Below are 22,965 nucleotides of genomic sequence, written 5' to 3' on the forward strand. Positions count from 1 at the left end.
GTCAGGGACTTGACACACCGGCCTCTCATGGGCTCCTCCCAGGGGTACAGGGCAGGGGGCAGACCTAGGTCAGTCAGACCCAGACCCAAAGCCTGGCGCCACCACTGGCTCACTCTGTGACCGTGGGCAAGTGACTTCGATGCTGTGAAATGGAGGTACTCCTCCCTCCGAGGGGGGTGGTAGAGAGTCAGGAAAATAACCTAGAGAGAGCACTTAACATGGTATGTACCCAATAAAACAACCCTGAGAGGGTCTGTAATTACAAACAGTACTGAGAAGCCGCAGTGGGGAGTGGTCTGAGAACCCGGAGTTCAGAAGCGCAGCCCAGAACCGAGGGAGAAGGAGAAGTTCTAAGAGCCAGAGGCCAGCAAGGCCAGACTGATGGCGCGAACATATGAACACCCAACGCACAGGATTCGAAGAGACAAAAGTCAGCCAGAGAAGTAAATGCCGATGGTGCCCACACCAGCCCTGTCAGCCCTGGCCGGCTGAGGCCAGTCCAGAAGGCTGTCAGCATTCGATGCTCTTCAGCACTGCAAGCCCCGGCTGGCTCCCCCGACTCCCCCTCCAGGGGCACCGTGGCTTTCCATCTGGGCAGCCTGCTGGGAGAGAATGTCCTAGCCCGGGCGACGCGATACCCACTTGGCTTGTCATTGCACCAACTCATTAAAAATCAATCAGCTGGTTTATACATCAGGCCCTACAGCCAGGGTTAGCATGAATCAGCATCTCTGAATCCAGTACCTTGGCTTTCTTCTTTCTCTCCATCCCACAGCCACTGCACAGGTCCAAGCCACGGTCGAGCCATGCCCACATGGCTCCCCGGCCTCCTTCATGGACTCTCTGTGGCCACTTGGGCCCTCCTAGGGTTTACTGTCTTCAGAACAGCCACATGGATCTTTCTAAAACTCCAAATGGAGGCTCTCTTTATTTTTTGTAATTCAAGTATAGTTGACACACAAGGCTACCTCCGTTTCCATCATACGACACAGTGAATGGACACGTCTACACCTCATTACACGCACCACCATCAGTCGCCACACAACACTATTACAGTACCACTGACTACGTTCCCTATGCTGCCCATTTGCTCAGATGCCCTCCTTAACCTTCAATGACTTACCATCAAAATAAAACACAAACGGCTTACCAAAGTTAAAGGTCCCTGCTTAGGGTGGCGGCATCAGCTCCCACCCTCACTGTGAGCCTGTCTGACTGGCCTTCCCTCTGCTCCTCCCCCGCATCAGGCCTGCCCCTGCCGTGGGGCTTTGCCCTAACGGTCCCTCTGTGCAGACAATGGGCTTGTCCCATCTCTTGGCACAGCAGCTCTCACCCTTCAGGCCTTAATCCATGCACCCCTTAACCCCTCTGCCTAAAGTGGATCTTTCTTCTGGGGCGCCTTAGAGGCTCAGTCAGTTGAGTGTCCAACTCTTAATTTTGGCTCAGGTCATGATCTCAAGGTCATGAGACTGAGCCCCGCGTTGGGCTCCGTGCTCAGCACAGAGTCTGCGTGAGATTCTCTCTCCCTTCTCCCTCTGCCCCTCCCCCTGCTCATGCACTCTAAATAAATAAACAAAATCTTCAAAAAAATAAAAATAAATAAAATGGGTCTCCCCCCTCCCCCTTTTTTTTTTTTTTTTGGTGACAGCATGCTGGGTTTGGGGTTTGGTTTGGTTTGGTTTTTGCCATTTTAACCATTTTTAAGAGTGTAACTATTCCATGATGTTAATTACATTCACAACCTTGTACAACAATAGTCACTGTATATTTCCAAAATTTGTCATTACCCCAAACAGAAACTCTGTACCCATTAAGCAACCATGGTGGGTTTGTTTTTTTTTAGTAACTATCACAAATGAAACATACTTCTTTTTACTTATTTATTTTTATTCCTCTGGAATATAAACTCCATAAAGACCAAATATTATCCATCTCAATTGCCATTATCCCCATGACTTAGCACAATTCTTGATAAATACCAACAAAGCTAACATTCATAGAGTCTGCTATTTGCCCAGCACTGGTATAACCACTTTACATTGATTAACTCACTTAACCTTCACAATAACCTAGAATAGGTACTTTTATTATCTCTATTTTGTAAAAGAAGGAATTGGGGCACTGAGAAGTTAAGGACCTTGCCTGAGATCATACACTAGTGCATGACAGTGCCAGAACTCAAACCCAGGGGGTCTGGCGTCAGAAGGATTGGTAGATGGACAAATGGACAAACACATGCTGTGACGGGTGGATGAAACACCGAGACACGTTTTAAGTCCACTCAGCTGGGGACAGAGACCTGGGCTGCACTCACCTTGGGAGCCTTTATGGCTACCAGCCAGCCAGTCTGTCCTGATGACTTACCAGACCTTAAACACCTGACTTTTCCATCCGAACTCCTGATATTATCACCCTTATTTTACTGATGAGGACACAAAGACCCAAAGAGGCATGCTGATTTGCCCAAGGTCACAAGGCTGTGCTAAGCGTCTCTGACTCCAAAATTCATCCCACTCCTTGGATGGGGCGGGGAAGGGGGGGTGTTGTTGTACTAATTTCTGCAGGGGGTGAGGCTGGCTAAGGAAAAATTTCCCAAGAGTGAAAAGCAAATACACTAGGAAGAACTGAATTCAGAATCGGGGCCACCGTGGGGCACCTGGACAGCTCAGTCAGTTAGGCATCTGACTCTGGATTTCAGCTCAGGTCAGGATCTCAGGGTCATAAGGTTAAGCCCAAGGTCAGGCTCCATGCCCAGCTTAAGATTCTCTCTCTCTTTCCCTTACCCATCCCCACCTGCTATCTACTCTCTCTCTCTCTCTAGAAAAAAAAAAAAAAAAAAAGAATCAGGACCACCGTGTCTTGCTTCAGTTCCACCACCTCCTATCTGATGGGCCTTGGGCAAGTCACTTCCCCCTTCTGAGCATCGGCTTCCTCATCTGCCAAACAGGGATGAGAGCCCCTATCCTCTCAGTTCAGAGCAGGGCCACGTAGATAAAAGATACTACAGAGAAGGAAAGAACTCTGAGATACAAAGGTTGAAGTCACATATTTTAGGGAGAGTACATTAGAGATGCTTGTGTATACCAGAAGCATGTCTTTGCAAGCATATGACCAGCAGTGGGACAATAGGAGGGCACATACAGCCCTGAGTGTCCATGGTCATGATAATGAGTCCCTAGCCAGTAAGGCTCTCTTCTAAATCTTGCACACTGGCAACTTTCACCCAGGCATTCTTGGGAATTCTGAACCAGGGAGGAACTAATGGAAGGAAGGAACAAAGTGAGAGAGAGAAAGGGACAAGGTGTGGAAGACACCGAAACACCAAGAGAATGCCGGGCAGCAAGTGAGACTCTTCTGTTTTGAAAGATGTTTTCAATAATCACAGTTACCAAGATAACTCTTCTTTCTTTACGTGAAATCAGGGGGACATCTCCCCCATCCCCTTCCAACCACATCCCCTGGGCTGTTAGTCTCCATTCGCACCTCCAAATTTATGCCCTGTTCAAAGAAGCGGGAGGCTGACCCCTTGGACTGTCCCTTGGACTGAGCTCCTTTGTTTGCTGACTTCCTGTTGGGTTTGGCCAGTGGGAGGCACCGGTTCAAGGGTGGAAGGAGAGAGAAGTTGGGGAATGTCTTCCCAATTTCCCTCTCTGTGCTTCTGGCGGTGGCTGAGCCCCTCTGTGTCAGCTCCTTGCACAGACCCAGCCATCACTGAGTTCTGGTAATGCTATTTCCTCCCTTTGCTCATTCAGGCCAAAAGGAGGAAAAACCTTCTGTCGCTGTTATGTTTTGGGGTACCCCTGTGGGTTCCCTTAATCCTGCCCACACCTTTATTAACATCTCCTCAATGTAAGCATCTGAGCGGAATTCTGTTTTCTGCCAGAATCTGACTGATACACTAAACAGATACATGAATTAGAGAGGGAGGGGAAGAGAAATCGGTAAAAGGCAGCGTCACCTAGTGGTTAGGGACAAAAGGGGCGACAAGGAAACCATGGACAAGTCTCTTAATCTCTCTGCGCCTCAGGGTCTCGATCCGTAAAATGCTTGGTGATCATCTTGCCTATGTCACAGGGTTACTGTGACAATCGGACCAGGTCATGCCCCTAAGGCACTTACCACATGGCAAAACCCGCCATGAGCACTCAAGTAATACTACATATCCTCACCATTAGCATTGAGTCTCGAGGCTGAAATGTGAACAGTAGCATTTCCTTGGAGAAAGCACTACAGACTTTTCTTTCGGCTTTTTCGGGGGTTCTCCGGGTTTCATCATTTTTCTATTATGAGCATGTATTTCTTTTGGAATCAGAAAAGAAAAAGAGAAGAATTAAAAGAAAAAAACACAGAGAGTGCGAGCCTATGAAGACTTATTCTTCCCCCCCACCGGGATTTCCCCAGTACAGAACACTCACTTCCTGGAGAGACCACCTCGGGGTGGCCGTGAACAAAACGCCTGCCCGCCACGAGGGAGGAGGGCGCAGGCTGAGAGAGCCACCTCTGGGGCCAGCGCCACCCTCCCAGCCGAGGCCCGGGAGCCCCCGACAGAGGCAGAGGGGTCAAACGGGAGCTGGGCCTGTAGTCGTTGGAACCCTGCTCAGCTCTGTACGCGGCAAGGGGGAGATAGCACTTTGTCAGAGGCTTGCGGTGCCCCTGGGCACAGCATTAAATAAAACCAAGCAACGTGAAGAGGCTGCCACCCGTCAGCACTGGCTTCTTGCCCAAAGGTTTCACGTGCCACCACGGAGCCACAGGCTGACGTGCCGTTGTGGGCTGGGGGACCACATGACATGCCCAGAACTGCAGAGTAACGGCATCGGAAAGGAGAAATACCTCCCGCTTGGACCACACGGATGACTGCAGAGGCAGCCAGAGACCTCCCCGTAGCGGGGCATCCTCTGAAAGCCAGGCAGCGAGCTGGCGGTCTTCCAGGCTTTGTTTCATTTGAGCTGCACCAGGGCCGCACAGGGCAGATGGGCTTATTCCCCAGGCCGGCGTGGCTGGCCGAGGTCACGAAGCTAGCCCGTTAGAGCAGAGCCAGAACGAGGACCCAGATCTGCTAGCTGCCGGTCCCGCGCTCTTCCCCCTCAATCCCGCTACATCCCACAACCTCCAACTTGCTGTCAACCGCGTAACCAAAGCTACCGTTGCTCTGGATGTAGAAATAATAACAGCAGTACCAACCCCTCCCACATGTGGGGTGCTTTACAATTTAAAGAATCCTTTCATCACCATCATTTCGCTTGGCCCTCATGGATCAGCAGCTGGGGAGAGGGAACATGGAACGGCAGTTACGAACACAGGCTTCGGCCCAGAGTTTGAATCCTGGCTTGTGGACCTTGGGCAAGTTACTTAACCTCACCAAGAGCCAATCTGAGCATGTAAAATGAGAATAACACCCTCTACGCCTCAAAGGCGTTTAGTGAGAAATAAATGAGAGAATGCACGTGAAGCTCCCTCTGGCACCATGTCACCATAGAGCAGACACTCAGTAACTGGCCACGATGGCTCTCATCGGTAAGGTTGTCACTACTGTACAGATGGGCAAAGTGAGGTCCAGAGAAGGCAAAGAACTTGTCCAAGGACACTCAGGGTGTGAGCACCAGCATGACCCAGGCAGCAGCTTACAGCATCGAAGAGAATTGGGAAGTTTCACAGGTGAGCTCCACACTGGATCAGTGGCAGAAGGGGTTTCCCTGGGACATCCTCACCCTTTGAAGGTGACAGAGACAGGGTCTCCTCTAAGCAAGCCAGCCCCCTCAAGGTCCTTGCCCCGCTCAGATCTGCTGAGAGGCTGGGATGGGGAGCAGCAGACCTGCAGACCTCCCTGGGGCAACCCTCATGGTCTCGGTTTCTGACTCCCTCTCTCATTTCATTTTCTTTAGCTGTTCAAACGCTATTAGAGTTCATTGTCAGCATTATTTAGAATAGAGTAAAATTGGGAACAACTTTAAATGTCCATCAACAGGGCCCTGACCAAATTAATTAGGATTTACCCCTTTAGATTTATTTATTTATTTTGGGGGGTGTGCATGCGAGTGAGTGGGGGAAGGGCCAGAGGGAGAGAATCTCAAGCAGACTCCCTGCTGAGCGCGGAGCCCACCAAGCACCCCAGGATTTACCCCTTTAAAAACAAATTATAGGACTGGGGCGCCTGGGTGGTTCAGTCAGTTAAGTTGCTGCCTTCAGCTCAGATCATGATCCCAGGGTCCTGGGATGGAGCCCCATATGGAACCCTATGTCTGGCTCCCTGCTCAGCAAGCAGTCTGCTTCTCCCTCTCCCTCTGCCCCCTCCCGCTTGTGCGTACTCACGCTCTCTCTCAAATAAATACATTCTTCAAAAAAAATTAATTATGAAAGTATTATACACTTGTGAAAATTTTTGCGATGGATTTTATATATACCAACATGGAAAGATGTCAATGTAGGGTTAAATGAAAAAAAAAATGCAAGCTGTAAAACAATGATGCAATTTATGGCCCCATTCTGGTTTGCATGCTTATGTAGGCAAAGAAAATACCCCGAAGGACACACACCACACTGTCATCATTGGGTCCTTCTGGAGAGAAGGATTTGGGTTGGGGAGACAAGGAGAGAATACACTTCTGAATTATTAGGATTTTTCACATATTTCTTTTTTCATTAAAACTAAGGAAAAGGGGTGCTTGGGTGGCTCAGTAGGTTAAGCATCTGCCTTGGGCTCAAGTCATGAACCCAGGGTCCTGGGATGGAGTCCTGCATCATGCTATCTGCTCAGCAGGGAGCCTGCTTCTCCTTCCCTCTCTAACCCTCCCCCTTCACTAGAGCCCTGTCTCTCACTTTCTCTCTCTCTCAAATAAATAAATATTTTTAAAAATATAAAAATAAAAATACGGAAAACATATTTTTAGAAGATCTGTTTTGATCAGTCTTACTGACCTCCCATCATATCTGCTGTAACTCCGTTTCTGCCTGCTCTCTCAATCTGTTATCTATGGTCAGACCGAGTTCTACACCACTTCAATCTAGTGCTCCTAATTTTATGTGGTTTTTTTCCATTTAACATTAATTGTATCAGAAATATCTCCCCAGGGGCGCCTGGGTGGCTCAGTCATTAAGCGTCTGCCTTCCGCTCAGGGCGTGATCCCAGGTCCTGCAATCGAGCCCCACATCGGGAAGCCTGCTTCTCCCTCTCACACTCCCCTTGCTTGTGTTCCCTCTCTCGCTGGCTGTCTCTCTGCCAAATAAATAAATAAAATCTTTAAAAAAAAAAAAAAGAAATATTTCCCCATTATTATATCGTTATCATCACAGCTAATATTCATGGGTGCTTTACTATGTGCTAGTTACAGTGCTAAGAGCTTTACATGCCTGAAATCATTTAATCTTGACAACAACCCTAAAAGCAGATTCTTGGACTGTCCACATTACAGATGGGGTAAGTGAGGCTTAAAAGGTCAATTTGCCAAAGCCTGGCAGCTCAGAAGGACTGAAAGTAGACTTAAGCCCTGGTCTGTGTGCGTCCCAAGCCCTTGGCTAGGAACCCCCCACTTTACCCTCCCCCTCCCCCCCTCCCCCCAGCTACTCAGTGGTGAGTAAGCATGCGGCAGGCTGAGGTGAGGAGACCAGGTCCTGGGTCTTAAAGCCTGCGTGACCTTGGACAAGCCAACTCCCCTCTGCTTTGTTCCTTCAATCAATTCTTTCACCAGACAAGCATTTGCAAATCATTGAGCTACATGCTGAGGATAGAACAATGAATAAAACATGAGCCCTGCCCTCAAGGAGATTAGAACCCAACCTGAATCTCTCTTCCTGCCCTGGAAGAATCTCACCACCCCCCCTACCCGCTTCGGTCACACAGACGTGAAATGAATAAAGGATTCGAGGGAGCTTCGCAAGTGCACAGCTCCATACGCTGCAAGAGTAGGTATTTCTGTGGCTGTTCATGGCTGTATATTATTTTATCCACTGGATGTTCCAAAACGTTCTCAATCATCTTCCTGTTGTTGGGCACTTAGTCCCAATTTACTGCTATTATACAGGAAGCTCTGATGGGGATTCATCCAAAGAAAATTATTCAAAAGAAAAAAAAAAGCCAGATGCATGAAAAGATGTCAGGCAACCTTCAGAATGACTGAAGGGAGACGGTCCTTCATCTTAAGCTCATGAGGCCTCAAACCGAATTCATGACCCCCGCAGCCTGCCCCACCCCCACCAGCTGAGCCCCCGATGAGCCCCCGACCGAGAGGACACCTTAATCAACCTTCCTCCCTCTCCCGCCCTCCAAGTCCACAGGGCTGATGTTTCTCCCGCAAGGCTGCAGTCCCTCCCCTGCTTGTGGTTCTCGCAGTTGCCAAAGGGACCTTCCCAAACCCTTCTGTCATACCCCAGTGCATGCAGGCCCCGTGCAGACCTACCAAGGCTCCCGGAGCCTCCAGGCTCCTGTCAAGTGCAAACTCCTTAGCCTGACATTTGCGGGAGACTGAAGGGAGAGAGCAGTCATGTTTCCTGAGTCCCTGGGGTGTGCCAGCACTGCGCTAGGCCCTTTACATAACCACCACCACACGTGGCCTCTGCAAGACAGGTGTGTTGATCCCGATTTTACAGATGCGGAAATTGAGGCTCAGGCCAGCGAAGTAATGGGCCTGAGGGCACGTGGCTGGTACACAGGGAGCTGTGACTAGAGCATCGGCCTGGTGGATTCCAGAGCCTTGCCAAAGACCCACACCCAAGCCGGCTTTCTGAGTCACCTCCCAGTGCCCCCAGCCCCCCGGCACTATCTGCCCATGTGTATAAGACCACCCACTCTTCTTCAGACGCATCCCTACTCCTTTCCCCTCTGACCTGGGGGAGTGGATACCCTTCCCTCACAGCCACTGAAACTCCACTTGGCCTTTGGTGCCCAGCGCAGTGTTTCCAGGAAGCCTTCCCTGATCACCAAAATAGGAATCCATGCTTAACATACGGAACAGCTGGCTCTCTAGCCTCCCTGCGTCCCGTCTGTGCCTCTCCGGCTAGACCGTAAGCCCCTGGAACAGAGCGATGTGTCCTCAGAGGCAACAGGGGGCCTGTAGGAGGACTCTGAGAAGGCCCTACAGGCTGCTGGCATGGCCATCGGGAACGTGGCTCTGGCCCACACCACCTGCATTGAAATCAGGGCTCCCCCATGACCTAGCCATGTGACCCTGAGCAACTGTCTTTCCCTCGCCTGTAAGCCTCAGTTCCCTCAATCTGTAAAGTGGGAAGAATCATTCCTACCTCACCAGGTTTTGTGAAGATTGTATGAGTTGTATGGATAAGCCCTTAGAACAGTGCCTGGCATGTAGTAGGTGCTCAATAAATGCTGGCTGTTACTATTCTTATGCACAAGCCTCCCGCCCACACAGGAAACAGTGCCAGCCTTCTCCCACTCCCCCTCATCTGCCCAGATTCAGGTCCCCTCCCTATAAGGGCCTCTTCATCCCAGCCTGAACTGGTACCCTGCATTCCCACCCTTCTGCTTTAGGTTATTAGGATCCTATCAAATGCGGCAGGGGTAGGGGTGGGTGAGCAGGGGGGCTAACTAGACTGAGAGCCAACCAGTCTTCCCTGAGAGCCAAAGGGGGCAGGGAACCCAGAGCAGCCCCACTTCTAGGGGATCCTAGCCAGGAAGCAGAAGGCCAAGGCGACCTCTCTCTCAGGGCTCCTCACTAGTACCTCTCTGCCCCTACCCCTCTGGACCACAGGAGCACTTGGGCCACAGAACCACCTTTGTCTCACCAGACCCAACACAGACCTGTCCACCCGGACCAGCCCTGACACCTCAGTTGTGGCTCTGCTGGACACCAACCTGGCACTCCCGGACACTGCTCCAGGTGTAATGTCATGGTGGAGGGCAGGGCTCCAGACGCAGACAGCCCCACACTGCCCAGCTGTGTAACCTCAGGCAGGTGACACAACCTCTCTGAGCCGCAGTTTCTCATTTTCTCATACAGAGTAGATAATACCCTACAGGGCTGCTGTGAGATAACGCAAAGCACTGGCACACAGTAAGTGCTCCGTAAATACCATCATCCTGATTGTGTGGTCACTGCTATTACTCCAGGTAGAGACTATGATCCCCTTTTAATAAATGGGGACACAGAAGCCCAGAGAGGCCCACAGAGGTCCATCTTGGAGCAAACACAGCCAGTCTAGTCAAGAGACCCCACCTACTTTCTCTGGAGGCTCAGACCCAAGATATCCCTGGGTATCCAGCATCCTTCTGGCTCCATATACTCCCAAGGTCAAGGGCTACCGGCTGCCCATTGCCTCAGCCCAGCCATTATCCGTGAGGCAGCCTGTCCTTTCCTCCTCACCTTTTGGGGGCACGTTCGGGAGGCCAATGTGAGACCCCCTCCTAAAGGGTAGCCTCAGGCTCCAGGCTATAATGCCCAGCCCAACAGAGACCTGTGTATGGAACAGCCACAGCAACGGGGAAGCAGGCATCTGGGCTGCAAGAACCTCAAACCAAGGGTAGAAGACCTGGGTGTATTAGTGCTGGCCCTCCCACTCCGCTGCTGTGTGACCTTGGACAAGTCATTTATCCTCTCTAGGCCTCATTCAAGCTTTCAATATTTACTAAGTGAGGACTACGGGGCCAAGCATCATTCTCATGCAGGTTCTATGAAAGCTCCATGAAGCTCACAGAGCTGAGCCCAGGGAACTGCCACATGGCCCAGGAAGGGTGTTCCTAGTAACAGTGCCCACTGCACGGATCTCCAGGACTGCCTCGAGGTACCCCGCAAGGGACCATGCTTTGCGCACCACAAAGACCATGCATGGGGTTGCCGGGCAGGCATGACTTCAGGCTGGCCAGGAGAAGCCAGCTTCCTCGCTGCACAGAGCTGGCAGCGCCTCCCTGGGCCACAGTGGCTCAGAGAGGAGGCTGGCACAGGCTGCCTCTGCCGCAGGCTCCATCTGGAGGAATGGGTGGGCAGGCGGGCACACAGCCGCCTCTATTCTCCACACCCTTGTCCAGGTCAGGCAGCACTGTCTTCCAGGAGCTTCTGGGGGCACCATTCCCATCCCCAGCTCTCAACCTGGCCCAACTGCTGCTAATTCTGGAAGACTCCTAATGCTGGGACGTGGGGGAGAGATGGAGCAGCCGGACCCCACACAGCCCGGACCCCACACAGCCCGAGAGGTCCTAAATCCAGCCCTCTTACACTCCCACCTTTGCAGAGGAGGTGACATGCAGATCCAGAAGTGAGGGCAGGAACACGTGGTTGTGCCTCTCCCCCACCAGTGCATTCTCAGAGGCTGGGGAGGGGGTGGCAAGGATCGTGGCCGGCAGCCAACAAGGAGACCAGTATCTTCAGAACTCCTTCCTAGTCCCTGTCCAGCCCCTCAAGGTCCCCATGGACCCTCCTGGGGCCGTAGCTCTGCCAGGAAGTGGCCCCGGCACCTGGTAAGTTACCCTGGTGGCTACAATCACTTGCCCTCCCCGCCCCCCATGCCTGTCCCCAAGTCCCCAGCTTCTTGGGCCCTAGGACATTCCCAAGCATGAAGGTGCCAGACACGACCGGAACCCACAAGTCCTCTCCCTCTAATCAGGGGGGCAGCCTCTGGCCAGAACAATAGGAAACCAGAACCCCAGAGGTCCCAGGACTATTATCCATCCACCCAGCTTTGGGTGACTTGGAAAGGAGATGCGGTGGGAAGTGAGGTCAGGGTGGGAAAAGGTCTATAACCAGAGGGTGAGGGAGAGGACGGGAGCTGCCCAGCACCCGAGTCTCCAACCAAGAGACTGGCCTACAGCATTTGAAGCTTGGACACAGAGATCCAGGGAGTCCCTGGCCTCCACAAAGGCGGCAGGAACGTCTCAAAGAACAGAGTGGCCCAGCCAGGGAGCCCAGCACCCAGCAACCGCTCATCCCAACAGTAACCACCAGCCCACAGCCTGCCCACCTCTCTCTCCAGGCCTCGGGGAGGCTGCAGACCCGGGAGGCAGGGAGGAACAGCACGGACCTCCCCACACACACACTGGCCAGGGAGCCAACAGCCTGCAAACTCAGTTCCTCCCGGTCTCGCCCCCGGTCCTCCCCAGGGCTGCAGGCTGGGCCTACATGTACTGAGTCTCCAGTCCCCCGTGCCACCTGATCGCCCCTCCCGCCACGTGCCTACCTGAGCCCGGGGGTCCCCATCTTGGGCAGGCTGGGCGGGGGCGGGGGGCGCCCCGTCTGCTCCTGCGGGGCCGGCAGGCCGCGGGGCGGGGCGGGCGCGCGGGGCCGCGGCGGGCTCTGCGGAGCAGCCTGTTCCGCGACACCCCCGCCCGCTGATGGATGCTGACTGCAGCAGCGGCGGCGGCGGCGGCTCGGCGTGCGCCGGGGGCTGGGCACCGTGCCCACAGCCCCGGGCCTGGCGCCCGACGCGCGGCCAGCCCCCGCCCCCGCCCGGCCTCCGCGCCCAGCCCAGGGGCGGCCGCCGCGCGCTTGCCTGCTCCCTCCGGCGGCCCTGCCCCTGCCTCCGCCTCCTCTCTGCCAGCCTCCCTTTCCTCCTCCTCCCCCTTCTCCCTCTCTCTCCCTCAGGCTCCCAGGCCACCTCCTCCCGGCGTTGTCACCGGCAGTTCCCGGACCCCTGCGGGACGGCGGCGGAGCCACGGAGCCAACTCTCGCGCCCTCGCTGCCCCCACCCCCCTCCACCCCCAAGCCTCGGCCCTCCGCGCGGGGACAACCCCTCCTGGGAGCTCGGCAGGGACAGAGGGAGGGGGAGGGGAGAAGGGGGAGGATCCTTGACTCAGAAGGGGTGACTCAGACTCAGTGGGCCTCCCGGCCCACCGAGCAGAGCCGGATACCCTCACCTCCCCAGCAGCAAAGAAGGGCACGATCTCCGTGGGACCCAGGGCTCCTCCCGCATGGGGGAGGAGGTATGAGCAAACGTCTCCTGGGATCCTGCGTGTCTCTTGAGTGTCTGTGTGCATTTGACCACATGTGCTCTGGTGGCAATGACCCTGAGTATAACTGCGGACTGGGCCTGCGTACAGACGTTTTTTTTCTGGATGTGTGAGCACAAGCTGGGTGTGCACCTAGGCTCCAGGACGGTGTGGGGCGGGGATAGCCAAGGGGTCTATGGCACTGAGGTTATGACTCAAAACCAAGTGAAAGCCCTTCAGCAGAACTAACTCAGAAACTGGTCCCAACCGCCACACCTCCAACTCCCTGGGTCCACAGGCCGGACCTCAAATGGCAGAGGACTGTGGGAGGCAGAGGGCCTGGGAACTGGTCCAGCCCTGCCACTGTCTTGGCCAATAGTTTTGGGCAAGTTGTTCTCTCATTCTGGGCCTCAGTTTGCACACAATCAAAGAAAAGGTTGGACATATTCATGTCTAGGGTCTCATTTCATGGGGGAGCCCCGGGGAAGACAGTGAGTAGCTCCCAACATAATCTCCAAAGACTTCTGCCCGTGGTCCACATGACACCTACTCCCTAGCCCCTTCCGCCCAGGCAGACATACAGATTTTTTTCCTCTCCAGAGAATTCCTGAGTACCTACTATGTGCCAGCCACTGTTCTAGGCACCCCAGACTCCACTGCAGCGGAAACCACAGAGGCCCAAAGCTGGGAAGCAGCCCAGACATGAACCAAGCCATCCGTCCTGCTCAGCTACAGTTCCCTGTGTCAGTCTCACCACTGACTTGTGTCCCTCAGTGTCCACCCACCAGTATCCACCTCTACTCCCTCTCTCCACTTCTCCCACCTAACATGGCTGCTCCCTCATGGTGACCTGCCAACCTAGGTCCTAATACCACCCCTTAGGGCCTCCACAGAATGAGGCCATGCCTTCTCCCCAGCACCCTTCAGAGAACTCAAGATAGCAACTGTGTCCCTTTTTTCCACCCCCACACCAAGCCTTATCTTTTCCAACTTAAACATGACAAACTCCTTCACCAGATGTTCCCAAGACATAGCTTCCAGTCCCTTCACTGGGACTGTCCACTAGGCTCAGGAGTGGGCAGAGAGCGAGCAGAAGGAAGCCAGTTCCTCCCAGTCCTAGAGAACACGCCCTTGCTCCAGACAGGAGCTGGGAAGATGGACAAAGCAGCCCAGAGCCAAGTCACAGAAGGACCAGAGTCCCGCTGGGCAGACTTCCTTACAGATGTCTTCCTCTACCTCCGGACTTTCCATTCTCCAGCTTCCCAAATTCCTCCCAGGAACTCCCCAGGCCCTCAGGGGCAGGGCCTTTGGCAAATCACTTTGCCGCTAGGGATGCTTTGAGTTCAGTTCCTACACATTTATTCAAATGAATGAGTGAAAGGATCAGTACACTTAGGAGTTACACCAGATGAACTTGCTGTTTCTTCTGCACATCTGGTCAGAGATCCTTGACTCCCTGCCTGCCACTATTTTTATTCCAGATTGACTCTAAGCCTCTTCTGTTCACTGACCTTCCCAACCCTGGCCTCCTATGGGCAGGACAGAGCACATGGCCAAAGCCCTAGTTTCTCCTAGTTCGCTCTCCTTCTCTAGATCCTCCTCCCCTTCCTTCCTTCTCCTTCCTCCCCTGGGTCAGGGCCATTTTCCCACCCTCCTCAGCTAGATGCAGCCTCGCACTTTCCCAGAAGAATCCGAGCAACATTCCGAAGACCAAGGCAGGGCGTTCCCAGACATCACTCTGGGTTTATACTCAAAAGGCCCAATTCCCTTTTGGGGAATTGGGACCCCAGAGAAAAGTGGGCCACTTCTACTATTGTCATTATTTCTAGTATTATTATTGACCAATATTTCTATTAGCATGTTCCAGTTTGCAAAGTACTCGTATGTGTGACCTTCGCAACATCTTATGAGATAATATCATCCCCATTTTATAAATAGGCAGGCTGGGGCCCAGCGTGCTGAGCGACTTGTCCAAGGTCACACTTGCTCAGTCACACTAGCCCTCTGGACCACTTTCCACTTGACCCTGCAATAACCTTTTCCAGAGAAATCTGGCAGAGGGTGGGCTGGGAGTACTCTGAAGAACACACAGCCCCTTACAGGCATCAGGTGAAATTAACACTCCAGTTCCTTTGCTGCCTCCATTTCCCGGGCAGGGAAGCTGAGGCACAGGAATATGACCCAACCCAGGACCACCTCTCATGAAAGCCCCCCATGGAGAAATGCTAGGGGCCCAGGTGGACAAGGAAGAGAAGAGCCCACTCAACAAAGAGGGTCTTTCCAGTTCCCTTCGTTCTGAATTCTGCTCCCAGCCCTGGTTCTACCACTGTCTGCGTTATTTGAGCAGATTATTTGACGTTTCTGAGCCTGTTCTCTCATCTATAAAATGGGAAAAACTCTTCCTGCCCTACTTCTGTTACTGGGTTGGTGTGATGGGAGGTCAGCAAATGCTGGCAGAAGAGAAGGGACAGGACCCCTCCTCCCCTCTCTGGTCTGCCTAGGAGGTAGGAGAAATTATTTTCTCTTAAATTTTTTACTCCAGGGGACTTGATGGAAAAGGGCCAGGATACGGGAAAGCCAGGAGAAGGATGGAAATGACCTGCTCCATCAGCTGGGAAGGCAAAGCACAAGGCGTCAGCAATAGCCCCCCAAGTCTGGGACAGAGAGGACACCGAACCCTTCGAGCAGGGCCCCTCCTACCTCCTCTTTTATCTTCAGTGGCCTCTGCCAAGCTCACCCCAAGTAGTCAGCGGTCTCGTGACTCCCAGCCAGCAGGGGCCCCTTGGTTCCTGGGTGCGCAGCGTGGGTGGCTAGCACTGCTAGCCCAAGGATTTAATCTTTCATTTAGCAAGCAGTGATGTTCACACTGAGCCGGGCGCTGGACTCAGGAGAGGCGAGAGAATTGGGTAGCCTCTGTCCTCGGACTCACAGTCAGTCCCTTGGCAGAGAACGGCGCACAAGCCAGCCCACCAGAAGGCGCTGTAAGATAAACCACCACCATTTTCTGAGCACTTACTCTGTACCTGGCACGAGACACACACTCATTTGTGGAATGCTCACAATAATTCTCTAGCACCAAAGCCATTCACTCCTTTCACAGCTAAAGTAAGTGAGGCTTAAAGGGGTTAATGATTTCCCAAAGTTCACCCAGCGAAGAAAGGGCAGAGCCAGGATGGGACTGCCATGTCAAAACCTTACACTCTTGGGGCGCCTGGGTGGCGCAGCGGTTAAGCGTCTGCCTTCGGCTCAGGGCGTGATCCCGGCGTTATGGGATCGAGCCCCACATCAGGCTCTTCCACTATGAGCCTGCTTCTTCCTCTCCCACTCCCCCTGCTTGTGTTCCCTCTCTCGCTGGCTGTCTCTGTCTCTGTCGAATAAATAAAAATAAAATCTTAAAAAAAAAAAAAATCTTACGCTCTCCTGCCTCCAGAGCTGTGCTGACAACTGTGAGAGCCATGAGGCATTTGTGGCTACTGAGTCCTTGAAATGTGAGGGATGCAAACTGAGGTGTGTTGTAAGTCTAAAATTGGCACTGGACATTGAAGATTTAATTTATAAAGAGTGTAATATAGCTCAGTAATGTTTGTGTGGAAATATCTTAGATGTATTGAGTTCATGAAATAGATCATTAGAATATGTCATTGGTTTCTTTTTACTTTTCTTTTCTCATGTGGCCCCTAGAAATTTGTAAATTACATACATGGCTCACAGGACATTTCCTTTAGTTGGCACAGGTTTAGATAATCTGAAGTCCTAACCCAGCCCCTGGGGCTCAGAAAAGGCTTCCTGGAGGAGGGGACGCCTAAACTGAGCTAGGTTAAAGGCAAGGTCATGGCAAGGAGGGTATTCCAGGGCAAGGAAGCTGCAGGGCATCTGGCTTTGGCCCCAGAGGGCTGCAGGGCCCGGGTGGGCTGAGCTGCAGTCCCAGGCAGCTGAGAGCTAGGCCAGTCTCCGGGGGAAGCTACCAGAGCCAAACTTTCCAGAGCAGCGTGACCCACAGGCCTGGGACATTCTGCCTGACAAGGCTGTTCTCACTGGTCCTTGGCGCTCTCTGGAAGGCACTGCAGGGTGGCTGCGTCTGGGTGCAGAGAGCAGGCAGGGTGGACAGGCAGCAGCACTCACCTGGCAGGGACCTGTCCCTTCCTGCTGCCCCCCATCTCCTCGCCTTCAGACTCCTCCAGAAAGGCTCCCGAAGCAAGGCAGTCCCAAGGGACCACCCTTCCCTGGAATCTTCCAGCCCAGACCGTGGGAGCCACACACTCCCGCATTAGGTCATGTTCTGGTGTGGAATGATGACCGAGCCGCACAGCAGGTCGCACAGAACAAAGCACTTTTCTAGATCTAGCGTGGGGTTGCTGAAGGGTGCGAGGGCTCAGTTACCGCTGGGGAGGAACAGAGCAGGGATGGGGAATGTTCATTAATTTGTACAGGAGCTGTGTAACCTTGGGCAAGGCCTTAACCTCTCTGAGCCTCAGTTCCCACCTCTGTAGATTGGGGGTGACACTGGCACCACCTCTTAGAGCTCCTAGGAAGAGGACATGACAGAATACCCACAAAGGGCTGAGCATGCCCTGCAGTACCCTCAGTCTCTCCAAAGCCTCCAAAGTTGCCTCCCCTCCAGGAAGTTCACCCTCCCTGCCTCCTCCACCCATGTTGTACCCAGCCTGTCCCTCCTCTGGCCTCCTGGACCACACATCTCATGTCTCCACTTCTGAATTCGGAATTCAGTTGTCATGAGGCCCTCTAGCTTCTCCAACAAGACTGCAGCTTGGCAAAGGCGGGAACCTTACCTTCCCCCTTCCTCCTCCTCCTCCTCTCCTGCCTCCCCTCCGCCTTCTGTACCCACAGCCAGGCCTCTGCGCACGTCCGTGCATCCCAAGGGCTCTCACGGCCCACTCCAGTAGCTTGGACATTTGGCTGCCATCTTTGGCCAAAAAATAATGCAGCCCTAGACGAACATGTCCCTGCTGGTCTCCACTGAGCAAATCTCCAGGAGCTGGTCCTGCTCTGCTTCCTCAATGGAGGAACTTTCAGTGGTCCCCCCATTCTCTGATAAAGCAAGCCACACCCTTCAGCCTGAGTCTCCAGACCATTCACAGGCTGATCTCACCTGGCTCTTCTGGGTGGGGAGCTCTGTCAAAATGAATGGTTCCAGACTCCCGGGACGGCGGCCCAGCCCTGCCTCTCCGCTTCTGGCTTCTGTCTGTGTTCTTTCCTCTGCCCGGGAGACCCCTCCTCCTTTTCCCATGGTCATTCATCCAGGCATCCTCCAGGAAGTCCTTCCTGGTCTCCTCCTCTTGGCAACGACCCCTCCCAGATAGAAGGAAACTCTGGGCCTCTCCCTCCCGCACTCTGCCCTCCAGCCTTGGGTCACGGGAGGTGCTGAAAGGCCTTAATTCCCATCTGCTGTGAACCTGATGGCAGGGGTCCCTTTCATCCTTCTCCCCATGGGGGCCCAGCTCATAATCCATGTGCGCTGAAAGGCCCTTGGGCCATCCTCACTCCCAGAGTCGGAGGCTGAGAGTAAGAATTCACCAAGATGCCAGGACGCTCTGGAGACTGAGTTCTGCTGACACCAATGCCACCTTGGCTACATTTCTTAATGGAGCCCCACTCTCCGACCGCCCCTGGGAAATCAGCCCTCGCCCAGGAGTCTGAGAGCCACACTCCCGGGGCGTGAACAGGAAGGATCTGGCCACGGTCTCCCTCGATACCGATGTCCGTCCACCCAGCCTCCCATCAGGTGCCTGACGTGTCAGCTGAGGTCTGCGTCCACAGAGCATCCCAGATTCCTTGCCGTCAGAAGAGACCTTGGAGACTCCCATACAGAGGCTGGGAGCCGTGAGAGGTGATGGGAGGGAAGTGGCAATGTGTCTGCGGCCCCATGTGCCAGAAGATGCTGCAGTGACACCATCAATCCACATCATCGTTGCGGAGAGCAGCTGGGTCCCTGCTACGTACTGGCACTGTGCCTAGCAATTTGGATACATTTTCAGTTTTTAATCTCTTACTGCCCTATAAAGCAGAGGTTATAAATGCACTTGATTTTACAGGGGGAGGAAACTGAAGCTCAGAGCAGTGAAGTCACTAAACCAAGGTCACACTGCTGGGGTGGGGGGGGGGCGGGGGGCAGGATTCAATTGCAGACAAGCCTGACTCCAGAGCCTGTGCTTTTCCATCATTAGTCCTGTGTACATTTGGTTTATCACCAATCTAGGGTGGAGATGCTGGCCGTGTTTTAGTCCTTGTCTGGATTACAGTTTCACAGTATGTGTAAACTTACAACCTGTACACTTTTCTGCATTTATAACTTCAATAAAGTTTTTCTTTAAAGATTTATTTAGTTTAGAGAGAGTGGGAGTGCAGGAGCGAGCAGGGGGAGGGGCAGAAGGAGAGGGAGAGAAGCAGACCCTGTGCTGAGCATGGAGCCCGATGCAGGGCTCAATCTTACGTCCCCAAGATCCTGAGCTGAGCCGAAAGCAAGAGTCAGACACTCAACCAACTGAGCCACCCAGGTGCCCCTCAACAAAGTTTTCTCTTTAAAAAAGGTTTTTGTCCCAGAGATGAATCCATGCTAGAGATTTTCAGAAGGTGGAATACTCTTAGTACTAGATTCTGAAGCTAGAAACCTGTTTCTCTCTCTCTCTCTCTCTCTTTTTTTTCTTTTGGACTGTCTTTCTATTTCAACCAGGACTGTTTTCAAAGTCTCTAAGCTCCCACACCAGGCCACACAGAATTTCACCTGCTGCCCATGGCCCAGACCACAATGGACATTTTCTTGTGCTCAGACTCCCAGCCCAGGTGCCACCCAGCCAACACTCTACTTCCAGAAGCTGGCGGAACTCTGTAGTCTTTGCCACCTTCTCCTCATCCACCCATGTGCAGGGATCAGATGGCGAGACCAGTCGCTGTATCACTGGTTAACCCCAGCTTCGTGAGGCGGCCAGGCAGTGATGTCTGGATGCTCCCACTCCTTGTACCAGGCCAGGCTGGGCAGAGAAGGCTTCTGTGCGTATAAACACAGCCTTCTGCTTCGGTGGCTCCTGCCGGACTCCCTCGCCAACTCGGCCCTCTATGGCCATTATCTTCCTGCCCAAAATAACCATTGGCTTCAGTGGTTCTCTGGACATGAATCAGATTCTCGAGAGAGCCCGTGAGCAGCCTGAGGACAGGAAGGGCACGTTACCCATCTCTGCTTCCCTAATGCACAAGAGCAAAGGTCTGTGGGATTTAGCGAGCTCCTGTGTGTGCCTGGGGGGACCTGAGCTAGGCCGCGAGAACTCACTAGCAAACAGTCATGCTCTCTGAAAGCTCACAGTTTAGAGAAAACACCAGCACCAGCCAAATGCAATAGAAGGCAAAAAATACTAAAGGCTGTAAGAAAAGGATGAAGTGTTTTGGAGTTCAGAGGAGAAAGAGATTGGGGGGGGGGGCGGGGGGCAAAGGTTTCAAGGCAGAGGTAGCATTTGGGCTGAGTATTACAGACAGGGCAGAAGGACAGTCTAGATGGAGGAGACAGCATATAATAAGGCCCAGGGCTGGCGGTCCACGGTAGACTCAGGAAACCAGTCTCATACGGCCCTGAGCTGGGGATGCTAAGGGCTGAGGCTGGGGATGGAAGGCATATGGTACCAGTAGGAGCCTCAAATGGCATGGCATCCCAAGTGGCTTCCTGAACTGTCTTGCAACTATCCACATGTGAGCATTTAAATGTAAATGAATTAAAATGGGAAAAAATGTAAAATTCATAGCCACCTGTGGTTAGTGGCCACCATACTGGACAGCGCAGATGTGCACCCTTTCCAAACAGTTCTACTAGACGGCGGTGGTACACGTGGCCGAGAATCCAGAAGACTGTGAGTGGAGGCATGGCATAAGCAGAGCTGGGCTTTAGGAAGATAAATTTGTCCTTCGTGAGGAGCAAGTAACTGGAGAGTAGGAGAGACCTGGACCTGGTCGTGGGCCAGAGAGCATTACGATAATCCAGGCAAGATCAATTACCACTTGCCTTCCCTCTGTCCACCTCTTCCTATCATTAAGCAGGAAAGCAGAGTGCAATGGTTCTCAAAGCGTGGTCCCTGGAACAGCAGTATCATCGGAGAACGCCTTAGTGCACAAATCCTCAGGTCCCCAGATCTACAGAGTCAGAAACTTGGGGGTTCAGAGAAGTAACCCTCTCACGGTTCTGATGCACACTCAGGTAGGAGATCTGACCGCACAGAGGCTAGGGGCCGTGCTGCCTCCAAAGGAACTCTACATTCTGGAGTCAGAAGACGTGGCTCCATGTCTTGACTCAGACATTAACCAGTGTGCATAATCTCTTTGGCCTCAGTTTACTTATAATAACCCTATGTGGTTATTATAAAGATCAAAGAAGTTAACACATGCACTTTTCTTAGAAGAGTTCCTGGCATACAGTAAGTGGTCAATGAACGTTAATTATCATTTTTAATCCTCACGTGCCACTTCATCTAAACTCCTATGGTACCAAGTTGAATTCCTCCCACATACGATGGACCAGCATCTGTCTCCTGCCATAAGTTATGGCCTCCTGCCTGTCCATCGTATAATATCCCTAGGCCCACTCCCCCATAGCACCAGTGACTTTTCTCCAGGCCAAAGGTGCCAGTTCCTCTCCCAGAAGGCAAGGGTATGTCTTGTGTCAAGGCACAGAAGGCGGATTTAATGTCTTGAGCTAAGGTGCCCTATTAGGGATCAAGTCAGAAGATGCCCCATGAGTCTCTTCCTACAAGACTATCTGGGAATAGAAAGGTCTGGAAGCGAGTGCCCAGCTGCCCACTGCCACGAAAGCGTCAAGCCTATCCAGCTGCTCCAAGCCAGACAGAAGGGAATGGGAACAGTACCTGGGGTTCTGCCTACTGCAGGGACTGGATCCAAACTCAGGGAACCAGCCAGCGGAAGATGGTATCGATAAACCTGGACTCCAATCTTGGCAATGAGATCTCAGGTAGTCATTTTCCTCTCTGGATTCAATTTCCTTACCTCTAATGGGAGGGGGTTGGCCTAGTGTGGTTCTTAACCTTTTGTGGGTCGTGGTTTTCTCTGAAAATGAGATGAAAACTGCAGAGCTTTCATACATCATGCACATGAACGTACACACACGCGTGCACACGCACGGGCGCTTCACGTTATTTCAGGCATCAAGAGACCTCATGCCCATGCATTGATCACCTCCTGCGTCCATGGACACTTGGTCAAGAAACCTTAGCTGGATGGTCTCTAATCATCCGTGATAAGAAATCAGCTGTATTTGTATCTAATTTAAAGGAACGCTATGTGAAAAAATTTCACCAAAATGATGAAATCTGAAATGGGATATCATAGGATTCAATTGTTGTTGGGCTAAATGCTATGCATCCCTCCCAGAGCCTGCCCCCTGCCTTGTCCTGCTGCCTCTGCAGGCTGCCCTCCTCTTCCTGCTCCCCCCAGGCAGCAGGGAGTGAGCACACAGTCCTGAAGACAACCCCGGCCCCCATGGGCTGTCTCTGCCACTTCCCAAAGAGTAGACAGATTGTGCCCAGCCATGAGAAGGTAGAAGAGGAGGAGCTTGCCCGCCTCTCGTTCCTCCACCCCAAATCCCCAGCTCAGATGCCAACCACTAAAGAGGGTCCCAGATGCCAACCCCCACCTCCAACACGCAGACAGACAGACACACACACACAGACACACATTCAGACACGCATATACCCTCCCTCACATAGCCACAGCCAAGGGACTACAACTCCAGACACTTGGTGGTGCAGTCACTCAGAACAGGCAAGAGATATTTTTAGAGGCCAAGTGACAGGATGGGTGAGAGCAGTTCCACTCTGTCAGAGCGACTGCTGCCACCGCCAGCTCTGATGAATCACTACCCACTACGTGAATGTACACGGCTGTCAGCATGGCCAGAGAGGCTGCGCCAGCATCTAGAATGAATGTCTTGGATTGGTGACCACGCTGATCACACCAGGCTGAGCCCAGGATCACACCAGGGGCAAGACTGCCCAGCCCGAGCCTGAGCCCGAGCCCGTGCAGCCGAGCTGGACCCGTAGCCCAGCCCAGCCCAGCCTCCCCTGACCAACACAGCCTTC

General features: G+C 53.0%; 1 protein-coding gene across 21 annotated transcripts in view; it reads right to left on the bottom strand.

The window, feature by feature from the left end:
* EPB41L1 (erythrocyte membrane protein band 4.1 like 1) overlaps positions 1-22,965 on the bottom strand; it is a 122,766-nt gene that overhangs the window by 58,376 nt on the left and 41,425 nt on the right. For 3 of the 21 annotated variants that reach the window (XM_057312554.1, XM_044385799.3, XM_044385798.3), the window contains exon 1: positions 12,800-12,906. The exons of 8 other annotated variants lie outside the window; for them this stretch is intronic. Coding sequence is in view for 1 of the 13 variants with exons in the window: in XM_057312549.1 (XP_057168532.1) it covers positions 12,800-12,929 (130 nt within the window). In the remaining 12 variants the exon portion in view is untranslated. Of the gene's footprint in view, positions 1-12,799; positions 13,229-22,965 lie in introns of those variants that run through there. 10 more of the 21 variants (XM_044385797.3, XM_057312556.1, XM_057312555.1 and 7 more) reach the window with 8 other exon arrangements.

The sequence above is a fragment of the Ursus arctos genome, unplaced genomic scaffold, assembly GCF_023065955.2.
Source record: "Ursus arctos isolate Adak ecotype North America unplaced genomic scaffold, UrsArc2.0 scaffold_16, whole genome shotgun sequence".
In the NCBI taxonomy this organism is placed as follows: Eukaryota; Metazoa; Chordata; class Mammalia; order Carnivora; family Ursidae; genus Ursus; species Ursus arctos.